At 37.7% G+C, this 14,073-nt stretch overlaps 3 protein-coding genes and 1 long non-coding RNA gene across 4 annotated transcripts; 2 read left to right on the top strand and 2 right to left on the bottom strand.

The window, feature by feature from the left end:
• The first annotated feature begins 102 nt into the window (after positions 1–102).
• Positions 103–2,985, top strand: LOC111262803 (ankyrin repeat domain-containing protein 49). The gene is made up of 5 exons (XM_022837367.2): positions 103–355; positions 1,019–1,106; positions 1,777–1,958; positions 2,205–2,383; positions 2,674–2,985. Exons 2-5 carry the CDS (start codon positions 1,058–1,060, stop codon positions 2,864–2,866), a joined length of 603 nt encoding a protein of 200 aa, XP_022693102.1. The 5' UTR covers positions 103–355; positions 1,019–1,057; the 3' UTR covers positions 2,867–2,985.
• A 1,199-nt stretch (positions 2,986–4,184) lies between these two features.
• Positions 4,185–5,988, bottom strand: LOC147753154 (uncharacterized). The gene is made up of 3 exons (XR_015312054.1): positions 5,636–5,988; positions 5,084–5,197; positions 4,185–4,533 (listed from the first exon to the last, which is right to left on the bottom strand). It is a non-coding gene; the product is annotated as an uncharacterized LOC147753154 (long non-coding RNA).
• A 1,457-nt stretch (positions 5,989–7,445) lies between these two features.
• On the top strand, positions 7,446–10,818 carry CysRS (cysteine--tRNA ligase, cytoplasmic). Its single transcript, XM_022837360.2, has 2 exons — positions 7,446–8,111; positions 8,730–10,818. Exons 1-2 carry the CDS (start codon positions 7,678–7,680, stop codon positions 10,456–10,458), a joined length of 2,163 nt encoding a protein of 720 aa, XP_022693095.1. The 5' UTR covers positions 7,446–7,677; the 3' UTR covers positions 10,459–10,818.
• LOC111262800 (U3 small nucleolar ribonucleoprotein IMP4) lies at positions 10,777–14,025 on the bottom strand. Its single transcript, XM_022837362.2, has 6 exons — positions 13,701–14,025; positions 12,705–12,912; positions 12,305–12,461; positions 11,832–11,991; positions 11,479–11,658; positions 10,777–11,223 (listed from the first exon to the last, which is right to left on the bottom strand). Exons 2-6 carry the CDS (start codon positions 12,891–12,893, stop codon positions 11,019–11,021), a joined length of 891 nt encoding a protein of 296 aa, XP_022693097.1. The 5' UTR covers positions 12,894–12,912; positions 13,701–14,025; the 3' UTR covers positions 10,777–11,018.
• Between the last annotated feature and the right edge of the window lie 48 nt (positions 14,026–14,073).

Raw genomic sequence — 14,073 nt, 5'->3', positions numbered from 1 at the left:
TGAGCTTGCTCCGTTCTATGATTTGTTGGTGACCATTGAGGGCGTTACCCATCTAAATCGACACTTAAGTGTTCATAACGTCAGGTATGAGATGTCGGGGCCTGGTAGGCTGTTGCGCGGTGAAAACAAAAGGGTCATACGTTAGCTGATCGTAGAAAGTGAACATTTCTGACATTTTGGATAAACATTTTTACTGTGCAGAAAAAAAAATTCAAAGCAGTTGAGTCTGTCAGTTTTAGATAAGTGTATTTTTTCACACGACCTGGTTGACCTACCGTATGGTTGCATTGTCGATTATTTTTTTGATTCTGTAGAAGACAAAAACGCTTTTTGCGGAAACGGCCGGTGTTTTCAGGTAAACGAATATGTCGCTATAACTACCGTTTATCGCACTGACCCTTATAGGACATGTTATGAACAATATAACTAGGTATTGGAATGTGTCAGATTGAATATAAAAGTCGGTTGAGAACACAGCTTCCTTACTAGTCGAAACTATGTGAACCGGTTAACCCTAATGTAGATTCTATAAGACTAACGTTATTAAATAACGAGTTAACTAATTAAAGACAAATTTTGACATATATGATGTATAATTACGGTCATGGTGCACGAAGAACTGCGAAAAAAACATTTCCTCCGTAGGGATGACAACACATAAAAGACTGATATAGCAGGGAACGACAACCGTTTATAGATTTTTGCGTCGGGTCTTTTTGAGACTCGAAACGTTTAATGTTCTTCTCGGTCTCCAGTTTATTAGAACGCCGTGGTATGAATCCTCATTTTCATTTCAATAACAGCAGACGATTTTGTATCGTGGAAAGGGCAGATCGGTCGGAACCGACCTGATATTCACGAAGTCAGTTTCGAACAGGCGAACCGCACACTTGTCGTTGACAGACTTAAAAACAAGTTGGTCCATAAATAACCGATTTTATGTCATGCAGTATCATTTAAAAGTCTTTGAATACATCGTATGACAGAATAGTCAACTAATACTTGACTCTCTAAAAAGGGAATGTACTAAGGCGTACAGGCATTTTCGCGCGGCGTCATGATCCAAGTCCGCGACGACTCGGATGATGGCTCAGATTTTGAAACCGGTGCGTAAAGTTCATTATCGAAGATAGCACAACAGGGGCGTTTTATTCAACTTTATATTTCTTTATATTTATTTATTTTTTTTTATTTTTAAATTATAAATAGTATATCTTTATCCAAGAGCAAAAATGCATATATAAATCATATAGAATTTGAATTGCTTCAGTATAGTAATTATTTGAAAAACCCGGTAGGGTTCTTAATATAGGGTTCCTATAGGGAAAAATATTTTTATCCTTCCGTTTTTCCATTATTTCATATATATGATAACTTGATTCAAACGCATTATGTATGCTTATGTATATTTAAAATTTTTTAAACTCTATCTGTCATTATTAAACATTGAAGAGCTATGAAGAAAGAAAGATGTATCTATGCATTTTTATTTTCTATGCTCACATTATAATACTGATGTATATTATATTAGTGTATAGAGCTAACAAAAAAGTCAACTACACGCGATTTCAAAAAACAAGTATACAAAATGTAACGCAGCTCTTTATCCATTATGCTTTATAAGAAGTAACGAAGGATTTTATTAAACATATATACACGTGATGTTGTATTACTTTATTGTAAGTATATCCAGAATATATATTATCTTGTTCCCTTATATCAACTAGCAGCTAATAAACAGAACCTATACTGTACCTATTTCGATAACTTTTGCAGCTCCACCAGCGGAATACAAGGGAAATGTGTTTGACCAGGCGCTCACAGCAGCTGAATTCAATGACACGGAACACCTGAAAAAATTAATAGCGCAGGAGCCAGCTGTCGTGTGCGCCCGAGATTCAGACCGGTACACCCCCCTTCATCGCGCCAGCTATAGTGGGCATCTAGAAAGTGTTAAAGTAAGTAAATAGTTGCTTCTGTAAACTACCACATTGGAGTAACTGACATAAGAGCGTCCTTGAGTACGAAAAGCAGGTTCGATAGCATGCAGATAAAAAAAAACGGGCTATAAAACTAAAGGCTTTCTTTTTCTGTGCTGCCTGGGTAACGTCTTTATTTTGATTACAGGTCTCTTGCATTTATTTTCATATCGTATTTTCATATATGACGCTAATAGCTATAACGTCTTCTCTACCCGCTTCTAGTTGCTCTTAGATAACGGTGCTGACCACAAGGCGTGTACTCTTGAGGGATGGCAACCGCTACACTGTGCCGCTAGATGGGGTAACTACGAGATTGCCCACGCTCTTATTGCTGCCGGAGCCGATATCAACGCAACTTCGAATGGAGGCATGACCCCGTTGCATCTCGCTGCAAATGAAAAGTACGTGGGGTATCGGGTAAATTTTTTTCGGGTAAAATTATCCATTTACGTAAGAGACTGTCTCCCTTACGATATTCAGGTTAAATTGGGGCTCGATTCTGTATGTTCTGATAGTCAAATGCCAATTCGATTGAACTTTTTTCAATCCATAAAATAATATGCGGCGGCTTCAGGTTATCAGTATGACTTCTATACTTTTATATTATTGTTTTATCGAAAAAGTATCCTATAAAAAATGTATATAAATTTAAGACAAATGAGAATCAACATTATTTGGCGTCTTGTTTCAGGAACGGTCGTAAGACAGTAGAGCTTCTGCTATGGCAGAGTTCGATAGACGCGCAAAAGGCAAACCGCGCTGGCGACCTGCCAAAATTTCTCGCCAGGAGAAAGGGAAACTTTAGTGAGCTATTTGAAATGGTCGAACCATCAGTCAGTTCTTTACACTTGGAAGTGGTTAAACGATGTGATAATAGAGAGTAGCCTTCTGGATTATGCAATTAAATATAATTTCAAATCTGTATTATAATGAGAAGAAATCTGTATAATATGTACCAGTAGTACAATCGCACAACTTTAATAAACCGTATATTTGTACAAAATGTATCCTTAATCATATGAATGATAGAGCTGTGTATTCTAAACTCCTAATTTAAAATTTGCTATGCATAGTTTACAACTGTATCTATTCTAAACAGCGTCAAAGAACATATTTTTCCTTGAGCTTGTTTTTTTTCAAGATTTGATCTTTTTCACGTTCACATTTTAGATGGTTTGTCTTTTCCATCGGAGACTTTTTAGCTGCCTATTACTGGTAAACTTCTACATGAGACTGCTTAAAGTGGATTCCTACTTATAAATAAACTACCCAAATATTATCAGACCGGATGGCAAGAGATTTTTCCCTTGTGTAGTCCGTCGAAAGCTGGGCACTTAAAAATCCTCATAACTCTTAGCCATATCTAAAATGAAATAGAACTTCATATATGTCCAGCAAGGAGCTGTTGCTTTTGGTGTATCTTTCCATCTTAAAGTATGCAATTACTATTTGAACACAGTGAACAGACGTGCGTTAAGTTACTATTATTCAAATCCACGAATTACATGTGAAGTCCATGTGCTACTATCCGGAAATCCAAGGTTCGATCCCAGCTGAAGCTTAATTGGGCTCAAACCCTTAATTCTCATTTCGACTGTAAGACCCAAGTTCATAATTTCGGTTCATGTACAATTACGTTTCATTAATATGGATATCATTCTTCTCCACGCGTAATATACGCAAAATCGCTTTTTTTGTCGAGGTATTTACTTGCTCATCGTGGGGCATCGGCAACGAGAAGTTACATCCCTTTCAAATAATAATAAATAAGGACGGCTTTATGTAGTTGAGATCAAATAACTTCAGTTGCGTCATGTTTTTTTTTATAAAAGATTGAAATATTTCTACACCAATATGCACGCCAAAAAAGTTTTGTTGTGGCTTAGGAATTAGATACTACATCAGATCTAAAACGCAATCTAATGTGAGATCTAAATGTATATAACCTAAGAAGTAATATATTCAGATAATCTTCTTTTAATAGCTAACCACAATTTGAGTGCCACTCTCAAATGAAAGAATGTATATACTTTTTCAGTCTGACTGATCACAGCCTGCCTAGCCTAATCCCAACGATTACCTTTGTTATGAGGATCGTTGTGGTCGAACTGAGAGATGACCGGAGCTTTACGTATCGTTGAAGTAACTGGTATGCAATAAAAAGTAGAATATGTGTGTGTTGCTGATGTATAATAGATGGTATAGTTTTGATCATCGTTCATTTATTTTAACCTATTATTGATGAATTATGTTCTCGGTAGCTATACAATAAAGAAAAAAATAATCCTGAGAATTTGAAGTCTTCTCATTTATGCTTCAGATACGCAACACAAAACATTAGTGTTTACAAGATATTTAGACAGAAATAGTTATACTACGCGTTTCCGACATTGCTTTCAATTGATTACACAGATCACTGATTTCCGCGTTTTGCATATAAGTCATTTGCGGTTTCGTGAATCTTCTTAATTGACGCTAGGTCATCGGGGTAACTCCGTATTGCCACCGTCATAGTCGATACGCTATCCTGGAGCCTTGTCACCTCCTCGTTCTGTTGAAGAAATTGCGATTTACGGGAGCATGTTAAAATATTTTATAATAGAAAACCATGCAAAAAAACTGCAGACGATAGAAATATAATAACAAAGCAGATAAAACTATATTATAAAAATTAATTTGCACACATCAAAGGCTGAAATACAATTTAGGGAAACCGCAAGAAGTTTCTATAATGCATTCATATCTTTATTTTTCTTACAAAAGTATTACTCTACTACTATCTTACAACTGTTATCCTGCTCTAAATGCTGCTCGTATTTTTTATACCGTTATAATCAGATAAACATTACTTCATCACTGATTCGGTTATTGTTACTCCTCGACTAAAATAGAAGCCAGCCTTTTCCGACACTAAGTACTATTAGCTATTATTCTAAATGCTTATATCTCGGATCCTGTTTAGTAGTAGAATCCTTTTTTACGCTCTAACGTAGGCTTTATTCTGCTACAGATATGCCCTATTTTTTTTCGTAGCGTTATAAAATCTAAGATTTTTCGTTATTGCTACTACTTTTGTAACTTTGACTATGTTCATAACTTACTAGCCTTCTCCTTTCAGCCTCCAAAATATCAGCAACCGCTTCCGGCCTATCGCTATAAGCTGCAGTGAGCAATATCGTCAAAAGATTCGTCGCTTCGTCGATCAATGAGCGACTCTACACAATGCAATGAGTTCAAACCAAAGAAAGTTATTACCATTCAATATTTACTAATGTTGCTGGGGCACTGAGAGAGTCATGCTATTCAAATTTGCTGTGCTTTCATTTAGTACCTTAAAGGTTTGTTGGATAAAACTATATAGATTTAATTCAGCACCCTAGTGATTTGAGAACTTTATGAAGCAAGATAGTCTCAGAATTTAAAGGTTATATATATTTGATACTTTTTTTGTTGCCATGGCGCTCAGTAATTGTCTCCAGAAGCATTAGACCTTATCGCTAGAGGATTCGCCGCCATTAATAAGAACGTCCCTAAGTTTACTGAAAACTTTCACATTCGCTTCACATATTAATTATACTTTGAAACCTTCATTATTGACCGAGCACTGATAGGTTCGACTCGATAAACAATGGGCAACTTTTTGCAGTTCTTACCATTCGAAGCCGGTTTTCCATCAGTCTGTTTTTGATACCCATATGTACGATTCTTGTTAGGCAGAAATCCAGCGAACGGTTTACACAAACACTGCTATATCTAAATTAAAAATATTGGTTTTGCGACTTGGTTTCAATGCAAGCACCAGATGCTTATTTCATTAAAGAGGTTTGCAAAGCACTAATTATGATTGAATTCTTGATTTCACGTTTGTTGTGTCACATCTAAATAGCGTAGGCGATGCGTTGAGCTACTCTATCTCGGTTTAGAATACGTCTCAGAACACTTTTTTAAAGCACAACCTTATCGTTACGTTTGTAACCCGCAGTCAACTTATTTGAATTACCGTGTAGCGCGCAACTTGATCGTCTGCTTTATGGGTAGACGAAAATATGGTAAATAAATAGATTGAATCTCAAAACCAGTTACTTAAGGACTTTCACGGAGATCACGAAAACGACGCTAAAATAATAGGCGGTTTTCTCGTTCCGTTTGAAACTCAAAAGAAATTACATGTAATACATTTTTGGGCAATATACGAGTTAATGTCTATTCGTGAGTTATCAAAAAAGAAAAGATTATTATTAACATTCTGTATCGGATATTACGAAATTTTTGTTATTATGTTGTGCACATTACCCTGTGATTCAAAAAATAAATATGAACCTCCTTGATAACAGTTCCCCCGTAAAACAGTAATTATCATGTTTCCATGTCTTTAAATTCATATAGAATTACAAAACTGCAAAGGCCTAAAATATTGTTAATTTCACGTCTTCTACCTCTTGGAAAATTGGTTTCTACAAGGCATCTATAACTTATAGAACCACTACTTAAACCTATAAAATTATCCGATATTTTTATTTAACTTACCTGTTGGTAATTACCATTTTGACAATTAAAAATTGGGTAAACTTGAGATATTATAAATATATATAATAAATAAATACCAGCTCACCATACACGTCGTCAAGGGAAAAAGATTTCTTACCGTAGGGCAGTTTTCGATGCCATTGTTCAAACGCACAGAGGCGTGCAGAATTCAGTAGATAACTAGCGTCTACATATACATTTATACTTGGCTGTCTCCTTGTGGTAGTTGTAAAAGTAAGTTTGCATTCTGTTTAAGAGCCATTAGCTCAATATAAACTCAAGATGTACCATTAAAGCTAACGAAGTCATAGAAAGCATGAAATTTTGGACAAAGCTTTTTTGTGGCCATTTGTAGGGACACAATGTCTGTTATCGTTGGTAGCTATAGATACTTGCTTAGTCAGTAATAACGAGTCGGACCTCACATTTTGTAACCTAAACCTTGAAGCGATTCGATGTATCTGCTTAAAACGGCGGTTCTACATTTCTTATTTAGCTAATTTTCTTTAAGCAATAGCCCTTGTGCCTTCAATTCACTATACTTAGTCAAGATGCAAGGTTAAACTATACAAAACTGTCCGGATAATCGTATGTTATTTAATTTAATTCGGTACTAATGAGTCATGCGTAGCTGGTGAAATTTAAGAAAAACCCTCATTTCATGAAGTGTTTTCTCCAAAGATTAAGTTTCAAAATTATCGCATTCTTTGCGTTACCTACTATCGAGGTACGTTTTTCGAATGAGTAATCTATAATACTGACAAATAACCCCAATTTTCTAAAAACACAAATACATAGTCTGCTGAGCGGATGTTTATTGTACTTGTTTTTACCGCCCACAGCTAGTACGGATAGCCGTCTGCCTATAACCTGCATTTTCTAAGCAGTTGTTTATGCCCAGTTGGTGCGTCATCATCGTATTGTTAAGATGTTTTGCCAGCTTACACATCAACATCAAACATCGACCAGCCATTTCGTGTGTTGTTTTGGTGCCGCTAGAGGCTCGTTAGTTGCGGCACCACTCAGCAGATTAAAAAGTAGCACCCGGCGCCAGTAACTGCTACTTAGAAAAGTTTTTGTTGCTCTGTCCCAGTGATCATTTATTTGTGGATTGGGTGTTGGTAAAAAAATCACAACAAAAGTTAATTTGCTTGTAAGTAAAGTAAATATGGAAGAGAAACGAAAGCGTTGCCAGCCCTCCTGGAAGCTTCCGGCAGGTACTACGCTCGGCTTGAAGCTGTACAATTCGTTGACACGACAGAAGGAACCCTTTGTCCCGCAAAAAGGCCAGCGCATCACATGGTACAACTGCGGTCCGACAGTGTACGATGCCGCCCATATGGGTCACGCCCGTTCATATATTTCGTTTGATATTCTCCGTCGGGTTCTGCAATATTACTTTGGTTACGATATATTTTTTGTAATGAATATCACTGATATCGACGATAAAATTATTAAACGAGCGCGGCAGAACCATTTGTTCGAGGAGTATCGACAGTCTAATCCTAAGAATTTTGTCAAAGATGGCAAAGAGGCCGTGGAGCGATACCGCGAAAAGCTAGCCAAGGAAGAAGATAAAGGTAAAAGCGCCATGCTTGAAAGGTGCGTACGATGTAGTGTGCTAAATTAGACAGATAATACTCAATTCGAGAAAATGAACTGGACCCAGTAGCAGTTGTGTGTAGCCTTTCCCGTATAGTGAGCGACGGTGGTGCCATCCATCTTGTCGGATCAATTGTGTTCTAACACGATAATGTTCGAAGAGTTACGAGCCCCGCGATACATGCATTCGATTGCAGTTGTTCCTGTTTCGCGTCCCGACACACGTGTCGAAACTATTTCTTATAGTTTTACTTTCTTAGTAAAGACTATAATGATATTTGAGTGACAGTCCTTAACTAAGCAAAGCAGGTCGCTTATAGTGTTGACCGCAAATTGTTTGCTCCTCTTTAAGTGTTGCGTAAAGTTTGTAAAAAAACGTATATGCCACGTTTCAAATAATTATAAAATTAGACAAAATATATAAATTTTGAAAATTACACTACTTTTGTTAATGTTAGCGGAATGAGAAAATATTTCTAAATTTTACTTATTTTTACTAGTACATTGACGCTATATTCGTTTCCAATAATTGACTCATATATTCCTAATACATGACTAGGATTGAAAAATCATCATTGAAAAATCAAATACTAAAATATTAGCTATTACATTTCTTAGGCTTGTCGAGCAGGCGGATGCGGCACTGGCTTGCCCAACAGATGAAGCACGATTATGGGAAGCCCTTAAAGACCCTTTGTCAGACTGGTTGGATTCGCAGAAGGGATCATCAGTTACGGATCATTCCATCTTTAACAAATTATCCCGCTTTTGGGAAGAGGAATATTTCTCCGATATGAAAGCGTTAAATGTATTACCTTCTGACGTCGTTACTCGAGTATCGGAGTACGTACCTGAAATCATTCAATTTGTGGAAAAGATTATCACTCAGGGTTTAGCTTACGAAAGTCAAGGATCTGTCTACTTCGACACGATCAAGTTCGATCAATGTGACAACCACTTTTATGCCAAACTTGTGCCTGAAGCCTTCGGAGACGATAAAGCACTTCAAGAGGGCGAGGGCGACCTAAGCCAAGGCTGTGGGAAGCGGAACAACTCGGATTTCGCACTATGGAAAGCCTCGAAACCCGGAGAGCCAGCCTGGGATTCACCATGGGGCAGGGGCCGACCTGGCTGGCATATCGAGTGCTCCGTCATGGCGTCCGAATTGCTTGGCGAGTGTATCGACATTCACTCGGGCGGATACGACCTCAAGTTCCCGCACCATGATAATGAAATAGCACAATCGGAGGCCTATTTTAATAACGATAATTGGGTACGATATTTCCTACATTCCGGACATCTGACCATCTCAGGCTGCAAGATGTCCAAATCGTTGAAGAATTTCATTACGATCAAAGATGCTCTTCGGAAGAACACCGCACGTCAGTTGCGGCTAGCCTTTCTATTGCATCAGTGGAAGGATACTTTAGACTACAGTGACAACACGATGGAGATTGCCATGCAGTACGAGAAGATTTTTAATGAGTTCTTCCTTTCGGTAAAGGATACGCTGCGAACAACAGGTGCGTCTGCAACGGAGTCCCTGCGAAAGTGGAATACTGAAGAAATGAAATTAAACGATATGTTCCAAAACACCAGATCCTCAGTTCATGCGGCCCTGTGCGATAACATTGACACCAGGTCGGCCCTTGACGCCCTTCGAGAGTCAGTATCTGCTGTCAACGTTTATATACGAGAGATGAATACTGCCAAGCGGACGTTAAACACTGTCCTCCTCAAGAATATCGCCGTGTATGTTACGCATATATTGCGCGTGTTCGGTGCCATCGAAACGTCTGACGAAATCGGATTCCCCGCCATTGGCGGCGTAGGGAATACCAGTATTGAAGCAATCGTCACGCCATTTTTGACTGTGCTATCGAATTTTCGTACCGAAGTTCGCACCCAAGCGCGTAAAACGAAACAGGCTGATATTCTCAAAATATGTGACCTCCTTCGAGACGAAGTGCTGCCTGAGCTTGGTGTCCGCCTCGAAGATCACGAAGGTCAACGAACCATTGTTAAGCTGAGTGACCGTGAAACACTGATGCGTGAAAAAGAGGCAAAGCTAAAGATTGAAGAGAAAAAAAGACTGGAAAAAGAAGCTAAAAAGAAAGAACAAGAGATGGTAGCGGCCGAGAAGGAGCTGCTACGAAAAGTGCCTCCTCAGGATTTGTTTAAAAGGGAAATGGACAAGTACAGTGTTTTTGATGAGTCGGGCATACCAGTATTGGACGTCGAAGGCAAGGAAGTTAGCAAAGGATTGCAGAAGAAGCTTAAAAAGCTCCAACAAGCGCATGAAAAGAAGTATCAGGAATTTTTGACTGAGCAGGAAAGCTACAACTGATTGCAATTGCTAGAAACTGTTGGCACACACAAACCTTATTATTAAAAATTTACAAAAATAGTGATTACTTGTATGAACGAGCTATTTTGTAACATGTAGGACAAATGTGTAAACTTCTCCTTGATGACGTTAATTTATGAAATACAAATTACTATTTATTCATAATTTCATTCATAATTCAAGTCTTCATTATTAAATGGGTGTGTAAAGTAGGGTTTGGCTGCATTTAGTAATTTTTTTAATTAGCGGAATGGTCACAAACCTACACGCATGATACATTTGGTACACAAGAAAAAAGCAGAAAAAAATCCACACATATGAAGTTCAATAAATTTTGGTAGTTTATTATTACTAGATCTATATTTGTAGTGTCATTCCCTTAATAAAAATATACATCACCTGACCATACATACAATCACTGCCTTGTTGCATCTCAAATTGTCCGCAAAAGAACTGGTGGCGAAATAACCTACAGAAAAATACTTTATATATATAAGACTATAAGTCATATATAAGATTACAGAGTTCGCGGTCGTAGTTCTTCTCTGCCTCTTCTCAAATTATCTTCCGTCGGCGAGCTCCGACGGTTCCCCAAGGAAAAGCCTCTTGCGCGTAGTATTCATGAAAGGCTTAAAACTCCATTCGGAATCAAGAGCTGCTGCTTCATCGATAGATCCTAACTTTATATCGTATAGTTTCAGCTCAAAACGCGGTCCGACCTCTTGCAGTTCCACCTGCCCATTTATCGATGAATACGTGTGATGCCTGGAAAAATGATGATCAATATTACGTTTCTGACTGAGAGGGTATACTAAATCAATTCGTGTAACCTGAACGTGTGTCGGAGGAATGGAATGGTATCTCTCCTCCGATTCCAATGAACTAAGTTGAGCCAAATCCCTGCCACCTTCGTTAAGCTTTTGCTGTGCCTGACTACCTAATGATTGCGCACTGGTAATTTTTTTTGTAATATTATTAACTGAAAGTGTTATGTGATGTCGAAATCTGTTCTAATTTTACCTAAATAGAATGTAGTCGTCGACGTTAGCAAATGTAATGACTCTTTTCGAATCCTGCTTTGGAACGGGAAAGAGGTATTTTAGAATGGATTCCACGCGCTTGCCGAGTTTCGTAGTAAAGTTGTTGAACAGAAGATGAGGATACGCCTCGGATATTGTGCCAATATCAGGAATTTCGTGCCTGAAACGATTTAATCATGAAAGCACTTAAAAACAGCTTTTTACTAACGAACGAATCCTTTTATAGCTACACGTGAGGTTAAGGAAAATTATTTGGGGCTTGAGACCAACAGATTAGCGTGATCTATGAACTGTCAGATAACGCAGATTATACAATAACTATTATAGAATTACCTCATTATTGCATTGTAGATCGTAAAATATGCAGTAGGCCCATAAGGTAAATGACAGATAACAAGGCCATCAGGTCTTCCCCGAGTCTCCTGTACGATGATAAAGTCAGTCACTTCATTGGCGCGACATGCTGTAACCAATTCCTTAAGGTCATACGTTCCTGTAATAAAAAAATATTTGAGATTTGACACGACTGTCCTAAACGTAATTACCTCCAAATTTCAGGATATAGACGACAATATCGTATGATAAAGAATTGTTAATCGGTCTGTAATTAATAGTGTTCAGATCACAATGCTTTCAGGATGCTCCTATTGTAACCTTGATTCATCGATCTTTTAAAAAGATCGATGAATGAAGAAGAAAAACCTAAGGTACAATTTTTGTTAAATAATTTTAGTAATAAATGTAGCTCGAAATTAAGGTTTAAAACTGCGGAGTGGCTGTTTATGCTTTTATCGAACATAACATACCTCGATTCATTTTTTGCGCGTTTGGGAATATCAATTTGAGCTCTTTAGCAAATTGTTTCAATGAAGCGGAGGGATCGTGAGTAGTCGTTATCACAATCTTTGGGTCCGTGACACCAGCCCAGCGGTATTCGTCATCTTCTGCATTATGCGAGAATGGCTGAAATTACAAAAATAAAACAACATGATCGTTAAGCTTTTCTTTAAAGATAAACAATGTTCAAAGTGAATTCCGAAAACGCCAACAGAAAGTCTATAGTACATAATTCAGCAATCCATAATTTGGTAAATTCCACTATAATTGCTTGTATTTCTATATTGCTAGTGGACTTGTTGTGGCACAGAAGTAGCGAACATTTTTAGTCAAAACAAATATTGATAAATAGGTGTTACACTAAAGTACCGTTGCTAGGTCCCATTCCAGCGATTCGTGTAACTTAAGCGCTTCATTGCGCAGTTCAGTTGGCAACGGGCGGTTCCCTTCGACAGCTGTGCGTAGCTTTTCTTTTTTGGCTTCGATTCTTTTGCGTTTGTCGTCGACGGTTTTATTGTACAGATATTCGCGCCGTTCACGAGCGTACCGGCGCAACATCTTCGATTGCTTTAGAGGCCTGCAAGCAATTCATCCATCACAAACTGGAAGTTCAATATTATAATGAAAATAATTGTTTTTGGGTTTTCGCGGTAACTTATTTATCAACGTTGAAAACAATTGAGGACAACTGTTAAAATATGGATTTATTGGGTTAAAATACTAAATAACTTTATTATAGGTTGGATAAAGGGAAATGACAGTATTATGTATGTGTGTGATATTCGGAGCAAATACAAGTGTTCTCGGACGTAATTATGTTTACATGTGTCTTTTCATTGCGTTTATCCTTATGCACTTGCTTATATTTAAAAGCATTATCTAAATATTTGCTATTACAAAAAATAAACGTATTTTTTAAAAGAATGTGTGACTATGAAAATCAATCACTGTCGGGGTAATTGATGAACGCGCGCCTTACTGTGCCTCAAATATATCGAGTAACAGCATAATAATAAATAGAATTTACACGTTTGCAACGCCATTAGGTACAAAAAGACTTATTTCTCATTGACTTTTTTGTTAAAGAACCCTAACCATGGATACTACCAAAGACGAACTAAAAAAGAAGCACATGCTACCTTTAAGTGAATCATGCGTGCTTTATGCATTACCCTGATTTATACTTTTTAAAGTAACATGTCAATAAATACGTGAGACAATCGAAACAGCGAGAATTTTCATCACTGAACCCTTCAACGAGGTTCAGGCTTGCCAGGTTTGACATCAAGACATGTAAGATTTACACCACTTGTTACGTATAAAGGCATTAATTTTGCTGGATCTTGAGGCTAGGTTACTACGTACCTTGTTCCCTGTTTTTGTGTCGCGCAGCACAAGTAACGGTGTTATTTAGGGGAAGAACAAAAAGTAGATATCAAAAAGCTGACTTGCATAGCTGTTCACGAACACATGCTGTTTTCATTTACTAAACATTTTATCTTTGCCGCCGCTTAAAACATAGCCGATAAAGCACGGAACGATGCCTTTCTTTCCAAGTCGTTCTTAGACCAAAATAAAATCCGATGAAAATTTCCAGTTGTCGATTTAAATCAGTGTATGTTTCACAGCAAAATGAATATTAGGCTTTCGAGCTGCCTCTTTGCGTGGCCGTTCCAGGAAGGAATCCTTTTTGCAACGCTTCCACGTTCCGCGAATTAACGTGTCTATCTGTTCGAAA

This window comes from Varroa jacobsoni, unplaced genomic scaffold (genome assembly GCF_002532875.2).
Source record: "Varroa jacobsoni isolate VJ856 unplaced genomic scaffold, vjacob_1.0 scaffold_702, whole genome shotgun sequence".
NCBI lineage: Eukaryota > Metazoa > Arthropoda > Arachnida > Mesostigmata > Varroidae > Varroa > Varroa jacobsoni.
This window is presented reverse-complemented; position numbering and strand designations above follow the sequence as displayed.

Bases quoted from the DNA above. Each gene is read 5' to 3' on its own strand.
- LOC111262803 (XM_022837367.2), top strand. From the start codon at position 1,058: ATGATCCAAGTCCGCGACGACTCGGATGATGGCTCAGATTTTGAAACC. The intron at 1,107-1,776 runs GTGCGTAAAGTT...TAACTTTTGCAG, and splicing joins TGGCTCAGATTTTGAAACCG to CTCCACCAGCGGAATACAAG. The intron at 1,959-2,204 runs GTAAGTAAATAG...ACCCGCTTCTAG, and splicing joins GGCATCTAGAAAGTGTTAAA to TTGCTCTTAGATAACGGTGC.
- CysRS (XM_022837360.2), top strand. From the start codon at position 7,678: ATGGAAGAGAAACGAAAGCGTTGCCAGCCCTCCTGGAAGCTTCCGGCA. The intron at 8,112-8,729 runs GTGCGTACGATG...TACATTTCTTAG, and splicing joins AAAAGCGCCATGCTTGAAAG to GCTTGTCGAGCAGGCGGATG.
- LOC111262800 (XM_022837362.2), bottom strand. From the start codon at position 12,893: ATGTTGCGCCGGTACGCTCGTGAACGGCGCGAATATCTGTACAATAAA. The intron at 12,462-12,704 runs GTACTTTAGTGT...TTGTAATTTCAG, and splicing joins TGGAATGGGACCTAGCAACG to CCATTCTCGCATAATGCAGA. The intron at 11,992-12,304 runs GTATGTTATGTT...TTTTTATTACAG, and splicing joins CGCGCAAAAAATGAATCGAG to GAACGTATGACCTTAAGGAA.